General features: G+C 46.2%; 1 protein-coding gene across 1 annotated transcript in view; it reads left to right on the forward strand.

Moving 5' to 3' along the window:
* The window catches only part of LOC144106297 (putative thiopurine S-methyltransferase), a 452,029-nt gene extending 444,345 nt beyond the window's left edge, over nt 1-7,684 (forward strand). Inside the window, exon 7 of the mRNA XM_077639080.1 lies at nt 7,528-7,684. Within this exon, the coding sequence (XP_077495206.1) occupies nt 7,528-7,574 (47 nt within the window). The 3' untranslated portion in view covers nt 7,575-7,684. The remainder of the gene's footprint in view (nt 1-7,527) is intronic.
* The last annotated feature ends 4,677 nt before the right edge of the window (nt 7,685-12,361 follow it).

The following is a 12,361-nucleotide window of genomic DNA, read 5'->3' on the forward strand; positions in this document are numbered from 1 at the left end:
TCAGAAACGCATACTCTTCCTCTCGCACAATTGGTACTGGAGAAATTTGTCCACGCGTAAGCGGGGTTCACGAACGAGCCTCTCGGAACGAAATGTAAGCCATCTCTTGTTGAGGCGACCTTTACTCAGCTTTCGAAATCAATTGCCCGCAGGCCAGCAGCGGCGTCCAACGGCTAGGATAACAGGGATGGACGAATCCATACGTGTGCAACGAAAGGAGAGACGGGATGCAGCTCGTAGGTTCTTCGCGGTGTTTGTACACGCTCGCCATTTGCGCCGGCAACAACATTTTTTTAAAGACTCGGTCTGTGCGCACGACGTCGTGATCTTGAACCGGAAAAGGTATGCGCACGACGCGACCTTAGCGCCTTCAGCGGCGGTGGCGGCGGCGCGCGCTCGAAGAATGTTCGGCTCGGTCGCCGGCCGCCGCGACTACTCGATTAAAATCGGCGGCCGGACGTACTACAGCTTGGCGCGCCGTCGTGAGCTGCTGCTGGAGTTGCATCTGTAAATAAAGCGATGTGCAGTGGCAATTCTTTTCCGCTTTTACGGGGGTACCCGAATTGCTGGCAGCGAGATTCGTGACAGTTGCGCTGAAAAGCACAACGCCGTGCTCGTGACGTTTTGCCCGAATCAGAATTAACTGACATCCCTTTTGCTGTTGAAGAATGTTTGGCTCGGCCGCCGCAACGCCGTGCTCGTGCCGTATTGCTCAGAGTCAGAACTGACACGCCTTACAACAGTAATATACCCCGACCCTAATCGTCGTCGGGCTGACTCGCGCGCGGAACTAGATCTTAGGTTGGTGCTCCTTATCACGCTTAACAGCAGTCATAGACTGTACGACAGCAGCTTATAACTGTTTTTCTAGCAGTGCTACATTCTCTGTTCGGTGAAGTGGCTGCCTGCCTGGAATCGTGGAGCCGTGTGAAGTACTGCTACTTTAAGTTTTGAAGACTGTCACATAAGTTCTAGTAGTTCGCAATGAAAAAGCATAGGCATGCGAGGAAACAGTGGTAAAGTAGAACTACAATTTTCCGGAAATTATCAGAAGGAACAGTAATAATAATTTTTTTCCATTAAGTAAAAGTGCAGTGTGTGGAATAATAAGTCGTAACCGAAACTCCTGTACGTGCCCGGGGGGGGGGGGGGGGGGGGGGGTCCAAACTCAATTTGCATGTATCCGGCTTTCGTAAGTCCGCTGCTGCTGCGGCCGATTATGTTTGCAAAGGAAAATTCGATGCGCACAAGGAAGCGGGCGAGCATCACGGCGCTGACCGCACCCGCGATCGATCAGTATATATCGCCAGCATGGGCAGCGGTAGCGGCACACAAAGCCGAGCCGTCCGGCCGCCGATTTGAGTAACGTGACTGCGACGAGAAAGCAGTCTCCGCGACCGTCCGTGAGCCATGTTTGGCGCCGGAGTAGGGGGCACGGGCTCGACAGCCGGCAGCCGAACCCAAACAGCCTTCGTCGAGCACGCGCCGCCACCGCCGCTCAGGGCGCTAAGGTCGCGTCGTGCGCATACCTTTTCCGGATCAAGATCACGACGTAGTGCGCACAGACCGAGTCTTTTTTAAACCATCACTCTATTAGCATTCCTCAACCGCCGCTTCACTACAACTTTCACAAACGCCTCGAGCTCTAGCCAACAGCGTTACGAAACATATTTGGTGAAACGTCACTGCCCACGACGCGCACCGAGTGAGCGGCTACAACAAACAAGCAATTAACGCACACCTCTCAATGAACAGCGCTCCATGGTCCCGACAGGCGATAATACAAAGAATAAAAAATAAACGTAATCCACCTCAGAACTTGATTGTGCGTTTCCGCAGATGCCAAGTAAATCGTGCTCACACGGCTCCAGCGCATAGTTTCATGGTAAAACAGCGCGGAAAAAACAAGGACGGAACAAACACGACGACAATTCGGCCTTCATTCACGGGCTAAGCGATATTTCTGGCTGTGCACCTACCTTTCAACTGGGAAAAGCCAGTAGAGAGCTCGCGAGGAGGGCTTACCGTCCCGGCTTTCGCACCGAGTGCCTTTCCGCGCGTTTGAAAAGACATAGCGGCACAGACGTAAGCGCATTATTCGAGAACATGGCGGCTGCCGCTGCTTACACAAACGTGCTTACAAACGCAGCTTAAAAACGTGGATAGGAAGTTTGTCGCTGCGCACACAATCTGCTCTGCACACACAGCACTGCTTAGAGTCGCTAAGGAGACCAAATGAATAAAAATAATCGTGTAGACTTATACCCCTGTCACACGGGCACTTTCGATCCTCATTGAGCTCGATCTGCATCGAGATTTTCGAGCACGCTCGAAACATCCGTTGCTACACGGGCATTTTCAATGCTCATTGAGAAGTTTCCCTCATGTGTGTTAGGTGGCGCCAAATGTTCCGCCGACAGCCATAACATGGCGATGTCCGGCAACACTGTGCAGTCGGGGGCAGCGGCAGCCAAATTCGTAGCCAAATCTGTACATTGCGTATCTGCGCCAGGTTTTTGTGGCGCACCTCTGCTGCTGTGCGATGCAACCCAAGGTCCCGCAACGCCTCCGCGATTTCTGCTTAGACTGCGGCGTTTCTCTTCTGGCGCCGCAAATCATTTAGGCGGTACTGTCAGCAGTCGATGAGAGCGGCTGTCTCGCGCTCGCTCCACAGTTTCCGCTCCGACGAGCAGGAGGACGCCATCTTTGTTTACACTGATGGCGAAGCGTGGAGCGTGATGTCGAGATTACTTTCAAATGTTTGCATATAAGCAGGCGTAGTACCTGAAAAATGTTCTGTATTACATTTTAATCGATCACAACAACAACAATTGTGGTTTGGTTTTGTTAACTTGTGTTTATTTTTATAGCTTCATGAGAGCGAGAGTTCTCGATTGTGCTTGGAACCTCAAGCACTCTTGAGGAATCGGCATCGAATCAAGCAGGATCGAGCTCGATTGCGCTTGAAAGTGGCCGTGTGACAACCGTCGATCTGCATTGAGTTCGATGAGCATTGACTCAATGAGGATCGAAAGTGCCCGTGTGACAGGGGTATTACCGTAAGTGGACGATTAAGTTGAATTTCAATCAAAACGTAAACCACGAGAGAAAACGCCGCCGACGCCGACACACCGGCGCACACAGTTGTTTGCTGCCCGGATGATTTTCCGCCGCCTCCGGACAAAATGGGTAAAAAGTGAAACAGAAACCAATTTCACAATCATGTCTATATTGGTCGCACTCTTGACAAGTGTAGCTTGCTCTAGCACCCAAGAACACAAAGGGCCATTGGAATAAAACATAAATACTACACTCGCGCTTTAAAAACCTTATTACTTTCGCGAAAACCAAAACCGAAACCTTACTACTTTGTCCATGGGCGCCGCATCCCCCTTCGAATAGTAAGTGGCGCCCTTTTCAAATAATTATAATGCTGCATAGCATAACGTCTTTTTGGCGTGTGCTCGTGTTTGGAAAACCGGTATGGACAACAGCGTGTTATCGCCTCAGATGCAGCAGGTGTACGGCGAAGAACGAAAATATACTGGGTTTGTGATTGTTGAGTTGCAGCACTTTTTCACGTGAATGCAAACTGCAAAGGTATAAATGGCATATCTGAATTCCGCAGAGAACCATGATCTTTGAGACTCTTCTAATCATGTTTCTGAGAGATGGGCACATCCTTGAATTCTCAGCCCCGTTATTCCCCCTTATTTTACAGGAGGTTTTAACGAGAAATAAATGTAGTCACTGATGAAATGCTTCTTAATTAAGCGCGTTGGACAGTAACGATAGAACGATGTAATGGTATATTCTCGAGCGATTCCTTTAAGGGAGAGCGTGTTCGTTTGATGTAGTACATTTTGCAGCACCCTTACTTCAGAAATGGGTGCCTTTCCTCGCTCTACCTGTCAGCATTAAAGATTGTTGAATTATATTCTCAATATGCGTCGCGGTTTAAGGAAAATTAGCTCTTCAAAGCTCCTAAAAACAATATATAGGAAGGTATTGCATTGCCGTTGGACAATATTTTTTTATTCCTGAAATAGCAAAGGAAGCGGAGGACTCTGACAATAGTTGCGGTCACCCGATGCAGTTTGGTTCGGGGGGTTTAACGTACCAAGCCAACTCAGGGAATGAGGGACGCCGTAATGAAGGGCTCCGGAAATTTCGACCGCCTGGGGTTCTTTAACGGGTACTGACATCGCACACTACACGGGCCTCAAGAATTTCGCCCTCATAGAAATTCGACCGCCGCGGCTGGCAACGAACCCGCGTGTTTCGGGTCATCAGCCGAGCGCCGTAACCACTTAACCACCGCGGCGGCCCGATGCAGTTCTACTAAGCATGCAGTGCGAAAAGAAATGGCTATTTTATGGACTTAGTCGAAAGCCAGTGTATACATTGTTTGACAAAATTAGGATTGTTATAAACAATAGACAATAGGTCTATAGACAGCAGTCTATATGTGGTCTAAAGATTGTCTATAGGCTATAGGAAATTAAGGTGGTTAGAGATTTTGGTCTATAAATTGTCTATAGGTCGTCTATAGATAAATGGCTGCTAAACCGGTTATAGACTAGTCTATTGATGGTTTATAGATTGTCTATAGACAAAAGGAAATTATGGCGGTTATAGGCTTTAGTCTATAGATGGTCTATAGATTGTCTATGGACAAAAAGAAATAAAGCAGGTATAGACTTTAGTCTATAGAAAATATATTGACCGCCTATAGGCAAAGGAAAATTGTCTACTATAGACTTTGGTCTATAGATGGTCTATAGACTTTCTATGCAGAAAAGGAAATGAGGAAGTTATAGACTTCAGTCTATAGATAATCTATTATTGACCGTCTATAGACAAAGAAATCTTTTGTCTGTTACAGACTAGTCTACAGATATTCTATGGACCATCTAAGACAGAAGAAAATTAAGGCGGTTATATACTTTAGTACATAGATAGTCTATGGATCACCTATAGACGGAAGGAAATTAAGGCTGTTAGAGACTTTAGTCTATAGATAATCTATTGACAGAATATAGTCAAATGAAAAGTATGTCTCTTATGGACTTTAGTCTATAGATGATCTGTAGACAGTCTATGGACAAAAAGAAATAAGGCGGTTATAGACTTTAGTCTATAGATAATCTATTGACCGCCTGTTTGTAAACAAACGAGGTGGCGCTGCAGTAACTAGCGAGCTCGTGGTAGGCAAAAGGTCGGGGAGTGGCGTCGCGGATAGGTGTTGAGCGCGGGTTTTCAAGGCTTGTAGGCGCGTTTCCAGTTTCTGCGAATCATAGCAATGGTCGATGCTTCCAACTTAGTAATTTGTTAAAGTACACGAGCTCGCGTTGGCCACGTGCGGCCTATAAAGAGAAATAGTTTGCCATTGTATTGTATATATGGTTAGTAGTAAACATGTAGAAAGCGTTCCTGCAGTTTATTTATGCGCTAGGCATTGAATAAAACAAGTTTTGACATTGCACTAGCCGGAATGATTTTACTTCGGGACAATAGTGAGGGGAAGTGCTGGCCTTGTTTCGTCGGAGCAGACATGCGCTCATCGTCTGCTGACATACGTACGTGTCGCGCTGTGCGAAAAGTGGGGACAGCGTCGTGTCCCTGATCTCCTGTCTCGCTTAGCGCTGTTTTTAGCCGCATGACCAGCCAGGCCGACTTGTCCTCTTGTTAAACTGGTCAATTTGGGGAAAATTTTTGATTTCTAGAATTATTTTCTTTCCTAGCCCTGAAGTGTAGTTTCGTGACGAAAAATTATAGCAAAATATTGAGTACAAATTTATAAATTACGCTTTTTAGAAGTGTGGGTCGTCAAACATTGTGAGAAAATTTCTTTGATTTCAGTGCCGCATTTCTTTGACCAAAGCGAAAGCGAAGATGCCATAAACGAGGGAATAAACTTTAAGGTTCGTTTTGTGACCTCTCACATTTTCTGCGACTGGATCACTCACCTTCGTAATTCGCATGAAAATCAAATGATTCCATTTGTCGCAAACTATTTCTGAGACGTTGAGGAGCGTAATAAATCTCGATTTTTTTTCCCTACACGTGCAGTACTGTGTTAGTTATTTCTTGTAAGAAACGTTTTCATGTAACTATGCATGCATAAGTACTGATCATATAGAAAAAGAACTAATCGCGTCATCGTACAGAACAGGGCTTATGTACATGCTGGCATAAAAAAACTGCGCACTATATACTCAATTATTTGAGACCTTGGGGGACTTGACGGCGGTGTTAATTATAACTACCCAGAACTGCACCAGGTATAGCTATAAATAAAAGGAATTACTGAAACTAGCATAGGAATTTCATATTTGCACCAAGTTTAGTTACATATCGCATGCATGAATAACGAAAACACTTTTCATTGCCGCGTCCCCTCTCAATCTCGCCACGTGTCTGTTAGTAGCACGCCTGCGGCTGCTTCTTTCCAAACAAGCTTCGCGATCATGTACTACCTCATAAAGCATGACACATGCATGATGCAATGAAAAAGCATATGGCGTTTAGCATACATAAGGTACGCTATTCTAAGCACACCAACGCGACCGCGCAAGATTGACACAACTTACCAGACTTCTTTCTACTCGAATGAAATAATTACGTCGTCATATCAAGAAACAGTTCCAAGTAAATATGAAATGTCATAAAACGCGCCAATAAAACATGGTGTGCTATTAACAAAAGAACGTATTCCTTGGGGGCGAGTGAACCTGTCGGCGCCCCGTGCACTCCGGCTCAAGGTGATAAGTACGTTTGCAGCTGCATATGTCTTTTTTTTTCCTTGAACAATTACCAGCCTACTATCCTGAAGTTCAGGTGAATGAACGCAGTAACTTGCATGCTATTAAGTGCATTGAGTGGCAGTGCCTATCGACTCCCAGACTTCGCGCTTTACTACCGTGGCCCAATGCCTGTTAGCCAGTTTCCGAATGCGGAATTTATGCGCGAGAAACCTATCGAGGCTAATTTAATATTTTTTATGCTACTACGCGGATCCAGCAGTGACGCAGCTGGTCAATACATGCTGCTTCTGCTGTGCACAGGCTTGAAGCAGCCGCCGGTAGCTGCGGCAGCTGAGGTAGGCACGGGCAAGTGGAACCTGTTTTGCCTACCATGCGAAAGTCGCTGCTAACATCAGCGCCACCGCATCTTCGTGGCGTCGCGGGGTGAAGGAGGTCCATAGGCAAAGGAAAATTATGTCTACTACAGACTTTGGTCTATAGATGGTCTATAGACTTTCTATGCACAAAAGGAAATGAGGCAGTTATAGACTTCAGTGTATAGATAATCTATTGACCGTCTATAGACAAAAGGAAGTTAGGGCGGTTTTAGACTTTAGTCTATAGAGTCTCTATAGGCTGTCTATTGAAAGAAATCAGTCTAAAGGGCGTCTATTGAGTCTATAAAAAGCCTATAGACAGTCTATAGAGAATTTTTATAAGGGGGTGTTGCCGCTATACGCCCAAACTGACTTCCATATGTGTTCGTGTTCATTTTTTGCAGTCGTCGCAAGTAGTTTCTTGACTATGGAACATGGTACCAGCGCATGAAACAAGGACGAAGAGAGAAGAAAGACAACACGAATGCCGGACTTCAACTGAAATTTATTGCACACATGCGGGACTTTTATATGCAGAGGAGCACCACTATCGCCACCAACCGTTCACAGCTATCAACACACGCCGGTCCACAAACGACGGAGCATCTGAACTAAATAAAGACAAATCAACCAACTGCGTACAACAGCACATCGCAGACTTTTTTTCTTTTTTCTATTTTACCTGCTTGAACCTACAATCACATTTGCCTGCAAATAATCAATTTCCTTTTTTTCCGAGCGCAACAGATGGGGCACTGACACACTTATCTTTTTCGTTCAATATACATAGGGCTTCGAAAATTTCCCGGCTTCGGTGTGTGCCGAACCTGCGCAGAACACTTGTATCCCTCAGAAACGCTTTGCATGCCGGCTTGTGCAAGCAACGACGAATATGGGCAGCTAAATGGCCCCCGCCACTTACCGAATCGATATTCCTGCGATGCTCCACCAAGCGCTCGTTAAGACAGCGCCCAGTGGGAGATAAACTATTAGTGGGAGATCACTGTTAGTGGGGGATGAAGAGGGCGGCTTCGCCGTGGTGCCTAAAGCCCTCTTCCGACAGAAGGCAAGCGAGGCTATGACAAAAAACTTTGTACCGAAGTCTCTGTCCCTAGGCAAGGTGAAGAAAAAGTCTATCGCCTTATGTGAGGAGTTAAACCTGGTCAAATTGAGAAAAAGCATCGAAGCTGTTGACGTAGATTCACTGAGCGCATTCTTCAATGTCAAGACCCACAAAGAATTTATGCCGTTCAGAACTATTGTCACTGAGAAGGGCTCCTGGCAGGGCGCTTTGTCTAAATTTCTGCAGAGGCACTGTAGTGCTCTTCCTTTATAGGAACCTTTTCTTGTAAATAACTCGAATGATGTCATTGATTATTTCGCTGTGTCTGAATCGTCATGTCATACACGCTATGCTTTTTCAATTGATGTAGAGGATTTGTTCTACTCGATACCTCATCCTGAGCTTTTCCGCGCCGTTAGAGATTTTATTGAAGACGCAGGGGCTGTACGCTTCCAGAACATGACGGGGTTTTCTACCGACCATTTTTTAGAGCTTATACGGTTTTACCTTTCATCCACCATCGTTACTTTCAACAATCGCCAATTCATTCAGAAAGAAGGAGTGTGTATAGGCTCTTGCCTCGCACCTCTTTCAAGTGACATATATTAATCTACTTTTGACAAGCGCATTGAGGAGTCCCTTTACAACGCCTGCGTGCAGAAAGTTTTTAGGTACGTTGACGTGGTAATGAACGCTTCTCAGGCTCAGGATAGGGGTATCGAGGTGGGCAACATCTTGGATGTTTTTGTCAGCAACACCTTTGGCATGAGGTTTACGCACGAACTCCCGCAGGACGGTAGCATCCAATACCTTGATGTGTGCCTTATTTTTCATGAAACGCACGTGTGCTGGCAGTATAAGCCACGGTCGAAAAAACAAATTCTTAACTATCATTCGGCCTATTCCAAGCTCGTAAAGAGAGCTATTGCAAAAAACTGCATCCGCTCTGCTCTGGACAAGTCTTGAGAACATCAAGTTCGTGACAGCGTTGGTGCCCAGTTAAGGCGTCTGGAGAAGGCCGCTTTCCCGAAAGAAATTGTAGCCTCTGTAGTCGAAAGGCTGATTCATGAGGTGAAGTGGGCAGGTGGGCAGCGCAGGCTAGAAGAAAAATCACGCCCTCAACAGCGGCCTGTCGTGGTGCCATACTGGCATCAGTTCTTGCAGGACCTATTGCAAGTTGAATCTTATCGTTACCTTGGCATCACAATCAATAGCAAATTAACTTGGGTTGATCATATTACAAAAATCACGGCCGACGCTTCACGTACACTTGGTTTTATTAGAAGATCACTTCCCTCTTCCCCCGCTAACATACGTAAACTGGCATATGAAACTTTTGTCCGCAGTAGGCTGGAGTATGCATCCGCGATCTGGAGTCCTCATCAGTCCTACCTAATTAACATGCTCGAAGCCGTCCAGAACCGTGCAGCACGCTTCATATCGTCAACATACGACTTTCATTCCAGCGTAAGTTCCATTAAATCATCACTTGACCTCACTTCCTTAGCTCTCAGACGAAAAGCTGCGCGCCTTTGCTTGTTCCATAAGTTATATTTCAATTTCCCCTATCTCCGTGGTTCCCTCATATCTCCTCCCTTTCGCACATCGCGCCGCCTTTTTAATTCAAATAGCGTCCAACGACTTCATGGCTCCACCAATGCTTTCAACAAGTCCTTCTTTCCGACCGCAATTGAAGAATGGAACCTTCTGCCCGACTCACTAACAAATGTGCACGATGCGACAAGGTTTAAGGCGATGTTGTTAGATTACCTGGGTTGACATTTTTTTTTTTTTGCCCTAACCTCTCGCCGACGTGTGTGGTGCTTGTGGCCTAAAGGCATTTTTTACATGCACCGTTCTAACTATTCGCGTTCCTTGCTTCTCTTTATGTTCCTATATTGCATTGTTATATTTTTGTGACCTTTGTTTTTCCACATCAACCTTGTATACGCTCCCCCCTTATGTAATACCCCGACAGGGGCCTTTAAGGGACAATAAATGATGATGATGATGATGATGATGATGTATCAAAAAGGTCGGCGACAAGTGCTAAGCACGTGTGGTGTTTTCGGCCCCTGAAAAACTGTGCAAATGTGCCACCGTGTAAATGACGACAAGAGGAGGCCAGCCTGCAGAATAAAGAACACCGAAGCACTTGTTAAATGTGAGGTTGGCGTGGTATACAGAATTCCCCTCGCCTGCGGGAGAAATTACAACGGTCAAACTGGGCGCTGTCTTAACGAGCGCTTGCTAGAGGATCGCCGGAATATCGATTCGGTAAGTGGCGGGGGCCATTTGGCTGCCTTCATTCGTGGTTGCTAGCCCAAGCCGGCATGCCAAGTGTTTCTGAGGGATACAAGTGCATTAACGCCTCTTTTTGGGCTAGTTGGTGCATACTTGATTTAGAGAAAACCTAGCGCAAAAACATGCAACCACAAAGACAGAACAGACGAGACACAAGCGCTAACTCACAACTGGCTTTTTATTGAAGCAGGATGCAGTTTATATGCGGTGAAGCTTCAAGGGGAGAGAAGGGTGACAAGGAGGAGAAGGTGAACAAAGGGGACATCGCTTCGCAAAAAACAGGCAGGCAGCCAAAAATCATACAAGAAAAAGAAAAAGTTACATGATAACTGAATCTAAAAATTGATACTCTGAATCAAAAAGAGATAAAGAAGGGGTACTGATGCACCTACTGCCATATTTCTTGAAGTAGAAAGCCTCAAGACTAACACGCGCCGTCTTATCTGTGCTCTTGCCAAGAATCTTCGTCCCATTCAAAATCGCCTCGCACCCGTCGCAGCTCATTACGTGCGCAACCAAATGTGCGTACTTGTCTTTTAAGTCTGACAAATTTCGGGCATGGTCCCCCAAGCGCTCATTGATGCAGTGGCCAGTTTGACCAACATAGAACTTCCCACATATTAAGGGGATAGCGTAGACCACTCCTACGGAACACTTGATAAACGGAGTGTCGTGCTTTATCTGGCAACCCCGCTTCCTAGAGCTGGCGATTCGGGGGAACAACTTTCCCAGCTTGTTGGGAGCCGAAAAAACGACACTCACGCCATACCTGTTGGCCACTTTCCTCAAGTTGTGCGAGGTCTTGTGTAAATAAGGCACAACTAGCGGCTTTTGTGTCTTGGCACGATCTTCTCCGGACTTTCTTCTGGTTCCGTGTTTTAGTTTTTGGAGGTGGGTCTCGCAAACAGCAACCAACACAGAGCAGGGGAACCCAGCCGCCGAAAGTCGGCCCATATGATTGTGAAAGCTGTCTTGCAACTGATGCGGGCACGATTTCTTGAGAGAAGACTCCAGGCAATGCGACGCTATAGCCCTTTTAACAATCTTGGAGTGCCTAGATTCATAAGGCAAAAAATCTTTTTTTGCACGCGGGTAATAGCCCCAGCAAACGTGTCTTTCAAGGAATGTTAGTTTCAAATCTAAAAACTGTAAAACATTAGTGTCGGGTAGTTCATGCGTAAAAGTTAGCCCAAGTCCATGTCTGTCAAAAGCATCTAAAACTTCACCTACTGTAGAGGGGTAGGTGAAGGGCGTCTGCTTTTTTAAAAGTACTAAATAATCATCAACATATCTAAAAACCTTTAAAACCACCCCCCTCCCCCTGTATAAAAAAAAATTTGCATATTTGTGGAAAGAATTTGCAAATTAATGCGCTCAGAACTTTGGCGACAACTTCGTCTGTTCCATGATTGGCTCGCATGATATGCTACCATGATCACCCCGATTGGCTCGCCGTCAGAAAGCTTTCTTCCTTGAAGAAAACTGCTGCTCAACTCGCTGAATTCCATTGGAGAGGCATCGTGAGCCAACTGGTGTTGTGCCTGGGGAGGAAGACTGCACATGACAAAAAGAGTAATGTTACAGTCCTGGGCGACGCCTCTGTGCCTGGCAACGTAATGCGAATTCTTCAAAAAGGACCGAAGTACAGTTTGGAGCCTGGTGAACAGCCACACGAGCTCATCGCTGCGAACAGGAAATTGGCCCAAAAAGTAAGAGATGGAGAGAACCAAGACCGGTGCCTCCTAGAGGGTGTGAACTGTTTGAGGAACTGTTCACCAAGCCGCGTATGTGTGCAGACCCAGAGATTGTTGAATGGTGTTGTTTCCTTCTTTAGGCAGAACAGCCTTAAGCTTCTTCAAGCTGACAAAGAG

This window comes from Amblyomma americanum, chromosome 10 (genome assembly GCF_052857255.1).
Source record: "Amblyomma americanum isolate KBUSLIRL-KWMA chromosome 10, ASM5285725v1, whole genome shotgun sequence".
NCBI lineage: Eukaryota > Metazoa > Arthropoda > Arachnida > Ixodida > Ixodidae > Amblyomma > Amblyomma americanum.